General features: G+C 40.8%; 1 protein-coding gene across 2 annotated transcripts in view; it reads left to right on the plus strand.

Moving 5' to 3' along the window:
- The window catches only part of si:ch211-186j3.6 (neural-cadherin), a 302,735-nt gene that overhangs the window by 167,740 nt on the left and 117,468 nt on the right, over positions 1 to 17,527 (plus strand). For both annotated transcript variants that reach the window (XM_034874840.1, XM_034874848.1), the window contains exons 19-24: positions 1,148 to 1,816; positions 3,105 to 3,296; positions 4,110 to 4,553; positions 5,569 to 5,899; positions 6,475 to 6,568; positions 12,903 to 13,087. In XM_034874840.1, the coding sequence (XP_034730731.1) occupies positions 1,148 to 1,816; positions 3,105 to 3,296; positions 4,110 to 4,553; positions 5,569 to 5,899; positions 6,475 to 6,568; positions 12,903 to 13,087 (1,915 nt within the window). The remainder of the gene's footprint in view (positions 1 to 1,147; positions 1,817 to 3,104; positions 3,297 to 4,109; positions 4,554 to 5,568; positions 5,900 to 6,474; positions 6,569 to 12,902; positions 13,088 to 17,527) is intronic.

Raw genomic sequence — 17,527 nt, forward strand, 5'->3', positions numbered from 1 at the left:
CAATAGAATCTAATTGTTGGCCATCGAATTGTGAGGTGCCCAGAGATTCAGACCCCTAATAATTTATGGTGTGAGGTGTTTATGCAAGGTGTAGCAAAACATAAATATAAAGGAAAGTATATGTAAAGTATGTATTCCTTTATTTCTTGATAGATAGATAGGTACTTGATTCATCCCGAACAACATTTTAGAATTCTAGATGTATTATTGTCAATAATGTATTTGTCTTTTGCCTTAAAGCTGGTGTAGGCACTATAGATTTGGGCATCGGTGCTCAAATATTTCATGATAATCTTTCAGTATTTCAAGTGGTCTGAGAGAAACAAATCCTTCTGCATCTCTGCTTGGCTCTGTTTTCAGGCTTTAAATAATCTAGCCACTGAGCAGAGGCTTTGGCTAATTACAGGTCATTTCCGAGAGTGAAAGGGCTTTGGTATAAATTCTGCTTACCGTAGCCAAAGGCTCAGCTAGTTGAAGCTGATTCAAGGCTTCTACGAAAGAAGAAAGAGAAAGAGACTTTTGTCATCCACCTATAGTAAATGGAGTTGTGGTTAGCCTTTTGCCTAGAAGGAACATTGGCTTGTTTCCTGTGTTAAGGTTTCCCATCCATCACAGCCTCCAGCAACTCCTTTCTGATGGAAGCAGACTGGACCAGAGGCTCTAGCTGTGGCACCCCCTGCTTACTCATCTCGAAGATGTTCTCACCATTATTAAAGTTTTTAAAGGCCTTTAAAGTTATTAATACTAAGGCTGGCACGCTGTTCTCTCTTTTGAGAGCACATTTCTCACATTGCTCTTAAGACCACACTTATTTTAAAAGAACGCAAGTTGATTTTGGCTCTACATCACAGTGCAATTATGGCGCTAAATTAGAGCATCTCTGGCCTGCCCAGGGTATAATTGCTGTTGATGTGTTCAGGATGAGTGAGAAAGAGCAGGCAGAAGAAGAGAGGTGGGGGTTGGGGTAGGGGAGTTTGGATCTCTGCCAGGTTTACCTACCGTAGAGTACATAACTGCACACATGTTGTGAAGTGCCTCCAGTCATGTTATCACTCCAAGTCAGCAGCATTTCAATAATTAAATAGTGTAAGAAACGTGATTGCACTCTCATTAGCCTCTGTCTCTTGCTATGCCTCTGATGTTGTAGGTAACAGCTTCTGACCCAGATAAGGATGCCGACCAGGAGGCCTTGCGGTACTCACTCCATGGCCAGGGTGCAGAGAGTGAATTCATAATTGATGAGGTCACAGGCAAGATCTACGCCCAGCGGACCCTGGACCGCGAGGAGCGCGCCGTGTGGCGCTTCGTCGTCTTGGCCACGGACGAGGGCGGAGAGGGTCTGACGGGCTTTACCGACGTCATCATCAACGTGTGGGACATCAACGACAACGCACCCGTCTTCACCTGCGCCCCTAGCTGCCACGGAGACGTGGCGGAGAACTCGGCAGCAGGGACGTCTGTGATGGAGATGACAGCCACCGACCTGGACGACTCGGCAGTGGGGCAGAACGCCGTGCTCTCTTACAGGATTCTGGGTAGCTTGGACGCCACTCAGGTCGAGATGGGAGGAGTGCCTACCTTCTCCGAGATGTTTACAATCAACCCAACCACTGGCACCATCACTGTAGCCATGGGCGGCCTGGACAGAGAGCAGGTTGAGTCCTACCTCCTGGTTGTGGAGGCCAGAGACGGGGGAGGGATGACAGGAACTGGAACCGCTACCATTCAAATCAAGGACGTAAACGACCATGCTCCAAGATTCACGGATCACTCCTGTCTGGCTAGAATATCTGAGAATGCCGAGCCCAATGCAGAGGTAGGCTCACAAGGGGGCTTCCCTGTTGATCAGGCACCATTTTACTTGATTACTACACAACAGATGTAAATCCTGCATATGGTGGTGGATGATCATATCTTTTAGCATATAATATCTCCCAAAAAGACAACACACAACAGAGGAATAACAAAAAACATTCAATGAAGTAAAAGCCAAACCTCGGAAAGCTTGCTCAGTTGAATATTTCAGTTAGGGTACAAAACAGTGAAGTATAGCTTGCTGTACCTCTGGTTGTATATGTAGCTTATGTGACTTCTTAGATACAGTGTATGCAAGATTTTAACAATAAGCAACAGCAACAGCTGACATATGAAATCAGGAATGGAATGAGGGCACCCATTTAAGATTTCGCCAAAATCAAGTTGAACTACTGTATGTAAAATTAAATATTGTCTGCCGCATATAGTTATAATGTTAAAGGTCCCATGACATGGTGCTCTTTGGATGCTTTTATATAGACCTTAGTGGTCCCCTAATACTGTGTCTGAAGCTTCTTTTACATAGGCCTTAGTGGTCCCCTTATACTGTATCTGAAGTCTCTTTTATATAGACCTTAGTGGTCCCTAATACTGTATCTGAAGTCTCTTTTATATAGACCTTAGTGGTCCCCTAATACTGTATCTGAAGTCTCTTTTATATAGACTTTAGTGGTCCCCTAATACTGTATCTGAAGTCTCTTTTATATAGGCCTTAGTGGTCCCTAATACTGTATCTGAAGTCTCTTTTATATAGACCTTAGTGGTCCGCTATGACTCTATCTGAAGTCTCTTTTATATAGACCTTAGTGGTCAGTGATGACATTGTCAATCGTTTTTGTAGAACTGAGCCCTGCCATATTAGATTTTATACTACAATATATTTTTTAGTTACACTCTTCACTGAATTAAATGTCTTTGTAACACTCTATTTCCCAGTAACACTACTGTACATGATTTTTACAGTAGAATGCTGTAAAGTTTACATTACAACCTTGTCAACATGACAGAATCACAGTAGTCTAAGTATTACAGTTGAAATCACAGTAGTCAAAGCATTACTGTAAAAAAAATCACAACATAGCCACTATAGTACTGTAAATAGTAAACTACTGTATTTTACTTTTTGTATTTTACAATGAATACATAAAATACTGTAAATTGAAGTACGGTACCTTTACTGTAAAAAGAATTCATCGTAACTTGCTGGCCAATTGTTGCTTGTAAGTTACTATAACTTTTATTTGTGACAGTGTTTGCTTTATTCGCACAATGTTATTGCTTGTTCTAAGGTCCTGGAGCTGGCTGCAGAGGACAAAGACACTGGAGAAAATGCCCAACTGACCTTTAGCGTTGTGGCTGGAGACCAAGAGCAGAAGTTCTACATGGTCAGTCACAAGCAGGAGCAGCGCGGCACCCTGAGACTTAAGAAACGCCTTGACTATGAACGGCACAGCGAGCAGAGGTTCAACCTCACACTGAAGGTACGTGGGTTTCAACGGCATCATTCAACCACACAGTCTTGCTCTATTGAATGAAGGTTGCTTTGAATCAGCTTCTGAAACTCTATAATTCATGGAGTTTAATTTCACTTTTGTAGGTGGAACATATTGAAGGATGTGTGTGAGACGGTATAGAGAAATAGAGTGTGAGTCTGTGATGATGAACAGTGCTGCAGTACCTAATGTTTAAAATGTTGAAAATATGAAATGGTTTTTAGTAGGCATCTGAAGTTTGGGTACATTCACACACGATATGGTGGTATGAAAATCGTTGAAACTGACGTGGAGAAAACAAAACAGGGTTTTGGGAGATTTTAGTTTTTTCTTTAGTGCACATAAGTGCATTACATCAACCTGGCAGCGCCGCCGTCGAAAGCTCAGACACAGAATTTCTAGGAGGAGATAAGTATAAGTCAGTCAGAAATATGTCATTTGTCAGTTACAGAAGCACACTCCTGCACACAAATGTATGGATGGTATGATATTGCTCTACAGCTAAAGTTATAAAACTAATTTAAAAAAAGACATAAATTACATAAGAGGGATCATTTCTGTTTAGGTAAGTTGCAATTGCCTCTTATGTTCTCATTTTTAACTAGTTTGTGGAAAATTCCAACATGGTTCATCATTTTGGACAAAAAATCAAATTAATGACAATTACCTCACAATTACTGTAGCCTTGGAAACATTGCAGATACTAGGCTTGATACAAGTTTGCGTATAAGATGGATGTCTTTACTTTTAAGTATTGCCTGTACTGCACTTGTATGACATGTGAGACCATCCCTTTTTTAGGTTGAAGACCTGGACTTCTCCAGCCTTCTGCACTGTATGGTGGAGGTGGAGGACTATAACGACCATGCTCCTGTCTTCATTCCACATCTCCTGTCTCTTGCCCCACTGCCGGAGGACATCAGTGTGGGAACCAGTGTGGCACGTTTGGTGGCCAGTGACTCTGATTCAGGCCAGAACCGTGACATAACCTATAGTTTATCAGAAGACTCGGATCCTGAAGGGCTGTTTACCATCGACCAATCCGGTGTGCTCTCTGTGGCCCAGCCCCTGGACCGGGAGAGGATATCGCAGCATTACTTGGTTGTAGTAGCGACCGATCATGGGGTTCCACCTCTAACAGGCAGCGCCACTGTCCAGCTGCCGCTGTTGGATGTAAACGATAACGGGCCAGAGTTTGAGGTGGCATACGCCCCAGTAGTCTTTGAGAATGTAGCCGGACCTCAGGTAGGTTTCACTTTGTTTGATCCCAAGTTAGCGTTCAACTTTCTTGGTATTTACCAAGTGAATCAACTTCAAATTGCTTTATTTGTTTATAGCTCTATAAAAAAGTTATTTCCCCAGCACTTTTATAATATTTTACTTTTAATAATGAATTTCACCGGTATCCGACTCGTAGTAGCCCTACTCTCGTACGACTCAAACACAGTTTAGTGTATTATACAGAGGGTCAAAAGTATGGAACCGTCTTCCAACATCACTCATAGAGGTTTCTAAAGATCAGTTTAAACAGAGAGTAAAATTATTGCTCCTAAGTTATCTGAATTTTCCAAATGTGTTTGTGCTCTAAATGCAATTTTAACCCTTTTATTATATTCACTTTCGGGACCCTCTTGTATTCCTTGGGTCCAATTGACCCGTGACTTATTTGGGGTTTTAAAAACAATTCTGAAATAAAATTTTACTTCATAATCTATTAACAAATATTGTCTTTATCTCAATTTTAAACAATTGAGTTAGCATACATGTTTAGGGAACGCAATCAGTCTCTAGAACACAATTAAAAATGGAAATATTTGTTTGGTTTGTCCTTTTGAACTATAATAACAGTATACGCTGTGCTGTGCCTCTGCTCTGACGTCACTAAACTCGGGGTGGCTCTTGTTGTTTTTAACTTATTTCTTTCTCATTTTAACGTTACAAAGTTACAAGTTAAAACCCACACACTTACACACACACACACACACACACACACACACGCAAACACACACACATATACCACTTTCATCATGATCAGCGCTGCCTGATCACGGCTGGGTCTTACATGTTAAACACACTTTGGAACGAAAGTGTCCTTCTATCCTAGGATTTGGGTTCTTAAGACTATTTTAATAATATGCTATGTATTGATAAAATGAAGAAAGGTAAGAAAGAACCAGTGTTTGTTGGGGCCTATGTATGAAAAATAAAATGTAAAAACCTCAGCAACCAACAACCCCTCATGCTCTCCTTTCCTGTTTAGGTAGTAAGGGTGAACCTTACGTCAACCCTTCTCCGAGCTGTGGACCGGGACTCTCCAGAGAATGGCCCGCCCTTTCACTTCAGTGTCCCCTCCGACTATCGCCACAGCAATGATTTCTACCTCCAGGACAACCTAAACGGCACGGCGATGCTAACAGCTCTGAGGATGTTTGACCGCGAGCGGCAGAAAGAGTTCCTCATTCCGATTATTATGAGCGACAGCGGCCATCCAGCCCAAACGGTGACCAGCACCCTGACAGTCACCATCGGGGACCAAAATGATCACGCACATATGGCGGGGGAGAAGAAGATTTTCATCAACAGTCACAGAGGTGAGAGGGTCATGTGCATCTCCAGGAAGTAGTGTTCAAAAACACAGAACAAGATGAACTTCATATTCTGTATCTAACTTTTGCTTCATCTGCTTTTTCAAGCACATTTTGAACTTTGATGTCATAGTATAGTTTCCTGTCGCTGTAGGTGAAACTGATACAGCCAGTCAAGTAATTTCTAATCAATGTGCTTTAATTAACACACTATGTACATATGCACATGCACAAATATCTTTTCTTAAACTATGCTTGGACACTTTAACACTCTAACACTTGACTCAACACTGACACTAAATGATAATTTATGGTAAATGTCTTTTTTTTTAGCCAAAGGTTTTTTATTGTTATTATTATTGTATTCTTCTTGCTGAAACTGCTGCTGGAAATTTCTATTTCCCTGCGGGAGTCATCCCATAAGGATTAATAAAGAAAAGTCTAAGTCTAACCCTCAAATCTAATTCTGAATAAATGGAAGACCAGTGCAGATCTGTATATTTGCTCTAATAATGTATATGCAGAGAGTTGATGGTCATTTAAACGGTAAACTGATCAACTGGTGTGCGTTCTGTTATCAGGCCGTATGCCAACTACTGTGCTTGGAAAGGTCTACTCTCCGGACCCTGATGACTGGGACAACAAGACGTACGTCTTTGAAGGACATGTGCCAAGGTAAAAATGTGACTGCATCAACCATTCATTAATCAAAAATCTATGTATAGAGTCATAAGTATCTCTCTCTCTATAGACAAAAAAATAATCAAATGAATTACATGCTTTGTTAATAGTTAAATTCATTACATTGATGTATGACATGAGAAGCATTTAAAAATACTAAGACTCTGTCTTGCTGACTTGTTGCTCTTGCCTCCAAGAGTAGCTGCTCTGTTTCAACAATGGATGTTGTAAAACATGTGCTTATGCTAAAACATGTGCATGCAGGCTGAAACTCATTTTGTAGGTGTTATATTTAGAGCATAAAATGCAATGTAAACACAGAAACACTGCAGCCTCATTGCGCCCATCTCAGCCGAGAACGGAGAAATGTCAAGTTATCACTGAGCAATCTGATGTATGTAGAGGTTTGCACTAAGTGGTTATACTGTAACCGCCTGGTGTCGTTTTATGGCGGATTAATGAAGGTAAACAGCGTGTACGGCTGTACGTAATGCCACTGGCTGCTGAGTCCTTCCCTAGACGAGTTTTGTCATCTGCCTCCATCATGTTTACAAAGCTACTGTGTGTGGACGGTAGTAGTTCAGTGACTCACGAGTGTCTTTATTGTATCACATACAGTGGCTTGAGAAAGTTTACACACCCATGCTAAGATTGATTAAAAAGAGGAAAACGTCTTTTGGAAATGATCTTAATGCCTTAATTAAAAAATTAGGAAAATCCTACCTTTTAAGGACACCAATTTTCTTTGTAAATGAATAATGTATTGTAAATTAAAAAAAAATCTTCAGGATCAGGATACTATGCATCCTGATAAAGTTCCCTTGGTCTTTGGAGTTAAAATAGCACCCCCACATCACCACATACCCTTCACCATACATAGAGTTTGGCATGGTTATATTTTAGTTAGCTTAACAGCTGGTTTGATTTGCATTGAGAGATGATTTTATTGAAAGTTCCCCATGCCTAGGGCTGCACAATCAATTGAATTTTAATCACGTTCACTATTAAGAGTAATCCCACGATCAGATTTGCAGGATCGGGCGATTTTCTTTTTTTAAGGTTTTTTAAAGCGTCATTTCATAGAACGCTCGGTTTTTTTTTGCATAGCGCATATACCGCTCCGTAAACCACTGTCTGCTCATGTGCCAGTCAGAGTTGTTCCCTGCATCGTGCAGCTTAGTTTCTAGATGTAGACAGTCACAGAGGACAGAGGAACGGGAGGAAAATTCAACAGATAGCAGTTGGTCTCAAGGTTTACCAGTTTACCAGTAAACGCAACATTTTGTCCCGTCTGTGTTGTTATTCAGACAACAGCAGTGACCAGTGCTAGTTGGGGCTAGTTAGCGTCTGTTAGCTGTTAGCTCCTCTAGGACGCACCGGTGCTAATGTCCTCGCATCCGCTGCAATGTTATTACTTGGATATGGTTTGATATTACGTTCCATTTCTTCTGTAAAGCTGTGCCTGTGTTGGATCTCTCTTCTCTCTCTCCTCTTACTCTCCGCGCAGCCCCGCCACACAGCGCCGGTCCACACTTCTGACATTCGTCCACAGTTTTTTATTGTTATTAACACTGCTGTGTATCGTTAAGTATGAGGGGCAAACCTGTATTTGTACCAGTGTTTCCGCGGGTAACTGCTATCGCGGCCGCCACGGCGAAGAACACAGAATGAATTATTGAATGCAACTAACTTCAATTTGTAGAGTAACAGCGTCTGAGACAGAGGCTGCTGGAGTCGGGCCAGAGATGTGACCCATGGCCAGAATATCATAGTTCATAAAAATGCAGCGCAGTGACAATACAGACATTTTGTACACACAACGTTTGTATCCACCATTCGACCCGTGCTGGACCCGTTCATAATGAGTCAGCCGTCGCTCTGTGAGTACGCCCATCGCACCCCCCCTCTCTCTCTAGCTCTTTTAATCAGTTATTGTTGAAAACAAGTGAAAGAGCTTTCTCAGAGATGCATTAAAAAAATATATATAAATATATCCTACGCTATTTATTTCAGATAGCTAATTATCCTTTACATGTGTTGCAGCTGTATGACTATACAACATACAACTTAAGCATAAGAAGAACATGATTGTCCTTAAAAGGTTGGATTTTCCCTTTTTTTTATTAAAGCGTTAAGATCAAGTTCCAAAATATGTTTCTTTATTCCTCTTTTTCATCAACTTTAGCATGGGGGTGTAAACTTTCTCAAGCCATGCACATTCTGTTATGTTAGAGCTTGAACATATTTCAGCCAAACCAACAACTGCAAGGTGTACTTATTTTATTGAGATAGATTTTTGCTCATTTTCCACACAGATTCACCCAGTACAGTAGGTGGTTATGAGAACAGAAAGCACAGTGATTAAAGCCAATAAATCAGTGTTATGTTTAATGTGTTTGCGCTCATGAAGCAAGACTTCATGAGCGCAAACACATTAAACATAATGCTTAAGAAGCCATCATTACCATCTTCAGATATGTAGGTTATGTTGGCCACATGTATTTGCTGGTCTGGAATCGTTGCTTGCTGATAGATGATGGAGCTGTACTACTTGGGAGGATCTGCCTGAAATGGATCACTGTGTTACAAACTGCTTTCACGCCCTGAGCCATGTTGCACTCCTAGCTTATCTTGCAGCACACTGCGTCTACATCAGATGTTTTGTTGCTGTGATTGATTTAGACATTTAAATAATGCAAAGCAGCAACACCCCTGTGGGAAATATCTCTCGGGAAGAGGGAGGCCAGATGTTTTTTTGCACTATGATCAATTCTGTAGCCTCATGTACTAAAGAACTCCCTCAAACTTTGCAGAATTCAAACAGCTGTGTTTTACTGCTATTTGCTTATTCACAGATCCATCACAGTGTATCCTTTTTTATTTTTATAGGCGTAATTTGTTGTTGGCAGTGTGGTCAGCAATGAACTACCAAGCTGTGCACTGACATATTGATTAAGCTACAACTTCCTCATCAAATGAGCCTAATAAATCTGTAATGTCTAACACAATTATTTTCCATCATTTACCACCCTTTCCCTCCATTACCCGGCCATCCCGTCCAATCTTCCTCCTCAGGTTGATTCCCAATTTGTCATTTTTCCTTGGTTTTACTTTTGCTAATTTACTGCTTTAGCATGTGGAGGCCCTGGCCTGTTGCCCCCCCCCCCCCACCCTTTTACACCCTCAATTTTACAAACTCACAAACACACAGTAGGTACCAGTGACCACACACAGTGAAATGACATCTCCCTACATCAACTTAGTCTTCATCTTCCTAACTGAGCTCAACTACAAAACCTTTCTCGCTTCTCTTTCAAACTCAAAGTCCAGTCTGTATAGAGGACTCTGCGTACTATGAGGCATTCCCATTTCATGAAAGCTCTCATTTTTTGGTGTTTCAGAACAGTCCTGTTCAGAACACCAGAACTTGTTTCATCCCTGCTGTACTGGCTGTACTTTTCACAAAACATAGCTGATCATAGTTCATTCTGGTCTGCTTTTTTCATTTCAGTGCATGAAATCAAACATTGTATACACTCTTGAGCTACTTAGTGTTTGGTGTTTTGGATCAATGGGCTGCATTGCAGTTGTATCAAATGGGTTGTTTAGCTTAAAAAAACACACAGAAAGGAAATTAGTATGTTGATGTAGCATGTACATCACTTGATCTTAAGAATAGTTTAACTGCAAGTGTCCTGCTGGGATTTGAATAGGAGTGGCCAATAATGGAAGTAGCTGACATACAGTGTATGGCAATAAAAGAATGCTTATTCTTAACTAATTGGAAAATACCAATTGGGAAAGTATTTGTAGTTTTAGCAGAGATGTTAAATTGTCTCTCAGTGTCACCTGAAATTAAGTGCAAGACCTGAAATGTAATCTACCCACCACAGCATATGCTTTAAAATTACTTAATGCGGCCCTTGTCTCTACAAGTGGTTTATTATTTGATTTGCCAAGGTTCTGCCTTGGATTTCCTCTATAATTAAACCTGAATGAGCTTATTTACTGTACAAGGCAAGCAAGGAGACAAGGACCAAGTGAAATTGCTTCTTCATGTCTTTGTGCTTATTAGACAGTCTCATTTTCCCCTTGCCGTCTCCCTCTATTATTGTCCCAGAAGGGCAATTAGTTTAGCAACCAGTAAACACTGGAACACAGAATAAAACACTGAGCTCATGGGGATGAAAGAGTATTTGTATTGGTCTGTCTTCATCTTGGACAGTTGGAAGTTCAGCTACTGCAGGAAACCGGAACAGGGAAGGGTGATAAGCCTGTTTTGCTTTTTTGGGGGTACAATCATGTTAGATATGTGATTATGTATGAAATACTGCACATCATACCTTCTGTCCTAAAGAAAGCCCCAATCCCAGTCCACAATTAACATTTTGGCTTACCTTGCAACCTGTTTGCCAAGACTTTCTGTTGTATGTCAACATGATTAAAAAGCATTTTCATGTAAAATAATTTACATCAAAATTGCTTCTGATTTGTGTTCACAAAGTGTGTAGTGACCAGCAGGCAACAAGTTTGGAAGCAGAAAATGATGAAGCTGTCTTCAGCAATTATGTCGCCCAACAAGAACATTAATGTTGAAAAATTCTGAAAAATCTCAGATTACTTTCAGTTCCGACTAGAGATGTACCGAGCTGACCCAGTACTGTATAACTGTAATTGGACTGAGCAGTCCTCTCTGTTTAATGTGCAATGACAATGTTTCGAAAACTCTGTCTTTCTACAATGGAAATTATTTTGGCAAATTAACTTTTATATTTTGTTAAGGTTGGTGTTCATAAAAGTTTAATTACTTGTATGTAATATGGCTTGAACTCTAATCTCCTGCATGAAAGTCAAACTCGCTACATGATAATCCACCATCTTGCTTTTCACCTCACTACATTAAAGTGCTATAATATGCTTTTTTCCCTTTTTCCCTTTAGTTTAATGTGTTATAGATATTTTTTGTGCACGTTTTAGGTTTCCAAAGTGAAAAAGCCCAAACTCCCCCCCCAAAGGGACTTACTGTCTTCCAGAGAAAACACTGTTCACAAACTGCTCCAAACTATTGTAGTCCAGCCTTTACTGCTGTGACAAACGTGACCACGTGCATCACTTTTTTAACACGTTATAATGCTCTCCTAGCTGGTAGCTTGGCATGCCCTTATTGTCTGCTCCTGACTGGCTAGTAGTCCTTACCTAGGTACTGTCAGGGCACGCCCTCATACTCTGCTTCTGACTGGCTAGTTGTCCTTACCTAGGTACTGTCAGGGCACGCCCTCATACTCTGCTTCTGACTGGCTAGTAGTCCTTACCATGGTACTGTCAGGGCCTCATACTCTGCTTCTGACTGGCTAGTAGTCCTTACCATGGTACTGTCGGGGCCCTCCTACTTTGCTTCTAACTGGCTAGTAGTCCTTACCTAGGTACTACGTATAAGCGGCTCCCAAAAAAGATGCAACAGAAATGTGTTGCATAACTATGGAGCTAAAACAGAGAGCTCAATACACAGGGTGAAAACAGGAGCTGCAGCAATGTGCAAATATAAGTTGTTTTTTCAAAATTAAACAACACAAACCTATCCTGGTACAACACTCTAAATACAATTATGAACCTGAAAATGAGCATAATATGAGCACTTTAAGGGTAGACCACTACTTCCTCTGTTGGCACTGAACGGTGGGGTTGGAAGTAAATCTTAAGTTGCAGAAACGTGCGATATGGACTGAGCTGGTATTTAATGATGATTGTATTGTAATCGTAGTCCTATGAAAGCGGGCATAGTCTTCAAGCAGTGAAATGGGATTTACCTCTCACCCCAGCAGGTGCACATACTAGAAATTTGCTAAATACACACAACCAGGGATGAGCCCAACAGTGCACACCCATGGCAGAGCTTATGGGTAATTTGAGTCATTACTTGTGAGTAGCAAGTCTTAGATATTGTATAATGTTGTAGCCCAGTTGACTCTGGCCCTATAGACAATGAACAAGCAGCCATGCTGAGCATTTATTTCCACTTAGCCAGTTACCATGCCAACCTTTGATGGCCAAATAACTGAAATTACTGCTCTCTGCAGACTCACAGAAATATCTGTGATCACCTAATGACTAATCATTACCCTGCCAGCGGTCAGTTCTACAAGTTTGACCCACTCAGACCGGGCCAAGCAGCAGTTTCACTGTGTGCGTATGGAGAACTGCAATGCATGTCTTAGACAGTTGTATTTTATCAGAACAGTTTTATTACAGTTTTTGTCATCTGAAATGAAATGAAAAGAAAAACATTAAATCTGTTGTGGGTGTGTGTGTGTTTGTTTTTTTCCTTCAGTTACTTTATCCTGAACAAGCGAACAGGCTTCCTGATCATCAAGGAGAACGCCCCACCCGACATCTATCACTTCCAGGTCCGTGTGTCCGACGGAGTTTGGCCAGATGCCGTCTCTAGTGTCACAGTGCACGTGAGGGAGTTGCGAGACGAGGCCATCTACAACTCAGGGTCTCTCCGCCTGGCAGGTGAGATAGACTCTACACACACAAACTACTGCCTCTGTATTTGTTCAACAATGGTGTGTGATATAACATTTCCTCCTGGACTTTTGACTCCTTCCCTCTTGATACCGTGTACGGTTTTGGTCCGGTGACCACTGATGATGCTCATTCAGCCTCAAAGTTTTACCATACTTGCTCTTGGGCACCACTCGCCCTTAGTGCTGCTATATCTGACTCAATAAAACTGCTTCCATAGGCAGAGCTCGGCGGCATACGGCATGCCAATCAAAGCTAAGGCGGGGCTACAGATTAGGTGTCCCAGAAGAACCTGCATATCTAACAGTATATAATTTAAAGTTTTATTGATTTTATATTTTTATTGATTTGTATTCTCTATGTAAATTCCTGCACTGAACCTGGGCGCCCTACCGTTTCGGTTCAATATGAATACATGAACCGTTCCACCCCTAGTTGTCAGGGACAGACCAATGATGTCTTGTTTTTTTATCACTGTCACTCGTTTTAACACATTGCACCAACTCTTAATCAGTGTTCTGTAAAAAAATAAAAAACTTCCTGTCTTGAGTGGATTCAGTAAAGAACAGATGTTTATGCAGAATGCTGTAAAGGGCAATTAAGTTAAAGTCCCGGACGTTACACAGGAGAGTAATAACTTACTCTTGAGACTGACCTTTCTCCTCATAAAGGCAGGCATTGTAAATCCTGATGCTCCCAGGTCCACAAAGATACTGCCCTCGACTTATAATTTCCAGTTTCATCTGCCGCTGCTTTGTATTACTTCAGTTTTGACCTTCATGCAAAAGTGCTTGGCCCATTTTATGCTATTACAGCAACAGGTCCCGGAACAATATCAATTTGTGATTAGCTGATAAGATGTTGCCTAAAAAACGTGCCTGTCTTTGTACTCCTGACAAGGCAGTGTCGGAGTATTTGCGTACTGGTCTCCAGCCATGGAAAATTAATGACTGCTGATTACTGTTTGCTCGAGTTTTTTTGCAGTGTTTCACAGGACTGTCACACTCTCAGTTAAATATGTTTCCTTAGCACAAGATTACACCCATTATTAATCCCTCACCCCTGACTCGGAGGGATCTCGGTTGTCGTAGGTGCACACACAGAAAAGCCTGTTTCCATTACTTATGCTGGGAAAATAATTAGTAGAGAGGGTTTTTGCTCAGGCAGCACATTCTCCTCACATGCTGAGCAGCATCCATCATTACCTGATGTACAGCACATCGGCTGTCTGCTGCTCAGAATTAAATTCGCTTTAGAGAAATGGGACATGGCTGAAGGATTTTTATGATTTCAGTGATATTGAAATAGAAGCAGAGGGGGGAGGCCAGGGTGCACTCCAAAGAGGGTGGAGAGTAGAGGGAGGGAGACAGAAGAAAAGGAAAGGATGGAAGGGAAAGTCAAGCCTCATATAAGTAGATAAAAGGGTTTGCCCATCATTCTGAAAACAGGGCTGATATATATTAACGTGCACAAAAACCCAGGGATGGTATGGTGGCGTCCGCATTTCAATTTCCGTGTTTTTTAATTGAATCCATTTGCAAAATGTAGCCCTGCAAATGTGTGTTAAAGATGAATAATGGAAATCAAAATGAAAGTGCTCCAAATTCTGTTATTTCTTTTGTGACTGAAACCATTTTTCGTCCCATTTTTTTGTTTGTCAGTAACTTATTAAATGGGTGGTCACTTCATTGATGGTTTTTAAATAGCAACACTGTCATCAAAGGGCTGTTAGCTGCACAGTATGTTGATTTAATATGCCCTGGTTGTAACAGGAGGGACCTAAATAGAGAGCTACAGTAGAGAGCCCTTTTGTCAACCATTGCTGTAAATAGAGTGTCATAATCGCTTTTAACCTGCAGTTTTGCGTCAAACAGATGTAGGTTTGAGGTTTCAAAGCAAAATGCAATATCAAGGATTAATGACTTTAATCGTGAGGTATAGGAGAGCTACCAAAACAGTGGTGTGTGTGTGTGTGTGTGTGTGTGTGTGTGTGTGTGTGTGTGTGTGTGTGTGTATGTGAGTGTGAGTGTGTGTGTGTGTGTGTGTGTGTATCACGTAGGATATGTAACAGAAGCCATATCCAGGATTTTATTTTTCTATGTGGAGTAAACAGTCTCATTGATTCTCAGTCGCGGGGATTATGAAAATATTCTACTTATAGCATTACTTACACCCTCCTTGACATTCTAAATCCCATTTCAAGAACAAATGTGATATGCAATGAGGATGCACAAAGAAAGCACTAGTTAAGTCTGCCTTGCTGAGATTAATTCTCTCTCTCTCACTCTCCCTCTCTCTTCCTTTCACTGCCTCCCTCCCCCTCCCCCCTCTCAGTATTGATGGAAAGGTAAAGAATGTGGTAGACAAGTCCTTGAACTGTCCACATAACATTGTCTTACAGTGAAATGTTTAGTGCTCAGAGATAACCAAAGCACAATCATAAGCACATGATGAGTGCGTACACTCCATTTGGCAGGCTGACGTGGTGTGGGAGAAGCACTGCATTTATACCAAGAGAGTGTCCTTTAACACAAGAGCGGTCTTTTCACATGGCTCTTCCCTTTGAGCCACACGCATTGTGGGATCAATACACAGAAACACAGGAAATATCTGAGTTTGCTTCTGCAGTGATTATTTGTGAGACATTACTGTTTCTTTTTTTAATGCCTGTTTATGAGCATGGTGTGTTTCATTAAAAGAACAGTAATGTAATGAAAGTATGTAAAAGTCAAGAAATTCCACAAACCACATAAGATTTTGTATTGCACACCAACATGCGTACAAATGTAATAATAATAATGTATACTTTATTAATCCCACAAGCTACACAGGCCTAAACTACACACACATGCTCAATACCTATACATGCACTAATTTAGAGATGTCAGAATGGGGGGGACTACCCATAGAAAGACGCCCCGAGCAGTTGGGGGTTTGGTGCCTTGCTCAAGGAGTTGAACTGGGGAACTTGAACCAGCAACCCTCCTGTTCCCAACCCAACTCCCTACGGACTGAGCCACTGCTATTTTCAGAATGGAATAATGGCTGCATCAAGTGGTTAGTTGGTTAGACTTTAATTGAAAACATTTATTTAAGAGTGACATGACACTGTCATGAAAGTGTCATTAACATGTATGATGCTCATAACGCTTCTTTTAGTAAGTGTCATTTGGCTTTGTCATGACAGGTTATGGTTATGATTAGGGTTCATGTGTCATGACTGTGTCATGTTTTCATGACAGCGTCATGCATGTCACTCTTATGTAGATACCTTCGTAGTTACCGGTTATTTTCATTACTAATCAGTACAACTCAGCCTGTCATCAGAAAGCCTGCATTACAAATGGGAGGTGTGGAGTTTTCCAGGCAGATAGAGTGCAACAAATAATGCTATCCCCAAGTTCTAACATGGGAAATATAATTATAATACAACCTCTGCTATGTTCAAACAATTCCTGTGTTTAAGTTCCCAAATCTTTTTAACTATTCAGTTTAAAAAAAAGATTCCATTAAATGTCAGAAGAAAATACCCATTTCAGTTTCCCAGAGCAAAAGGTGACATCCTTGAATTGCTTGCTTTGTCCGACCAACAGTCCACACGTCAAAGAATTTCAATTTACTTTGCTGTCAAACTGACAGCAGTCTTTATGGTCAATTAAAACTGCCTGGAGCGTTTGGTGTATTGCCTTGAGAGAGATTAAACCAAAGTCAACTGTCTCGTCTGACTCTGGGCAAACGAGTGTGTTTCCCTACTGGACCCCAGAGCTCTTCACTGTGCCGTCCTAAACAGAAAATGGTTTAAAACCATATAGCCATGGCATTGCAGCTGAACCATTTGTCAGCTCACAAATCAAATGTAAGAAAACAAAGCAATCTTGAATTATTGTTTGTTTTAGAGAAAGCAATCTCCATTGAATACAGTTAGGTAGGAGAGATGTTTGTTTTGTTTCAGCTGAGTGCCATCTGCGTAGTGCTGCACACAATTATGCAAATTACCGATGTATTCTTACTGGCCTCATTAGCTACCACTGTGTCTTTATGATTATGTGATATAAAGTTGAGACAAGCTGGCAACAGGGACTTCCATAAACGCGTCTCAGAATAGATAAGATGATTACACCCATTTATACGTTGTTTTGTCTTCAGATATTTATATTTTAAAATGAATAATTGCTATCATAGTATTTTTCTCTACCTTAACTACTTCACTATAATAATCAACCACTCTCTCGTCCTTAAGTAGCAGTTTGCTTGCAGTGACTTCAGACACAGAATTGTAAAATCTGCTAATCTTTTTTGGAATATGATGCTCCTTTCAATTAAGTTAGTAAGTAAGTAATTTAGTTTTCAAAACTTCACTGTTTTCCCATAAAGACTTTAGTCAGGAAGTATCACAAGAAACTGCACAAAGAACGTGATAGTGTTTGT

This window comes from Etheostoma cragini, chromosome 1, assembly GCF_013103735.1.
Source record: "Etheostoma cragini isolate CJK2018 chromosome 1, CSU_Ecrag_1.0, whole genome shotgun sequence".
Classification (NCBI taxonomy): Eukaryota; Metazoa; Chordata; class Actinopteri; order Perciformes; family Percidae; genus Etheostoma; species Etheostoma cragini.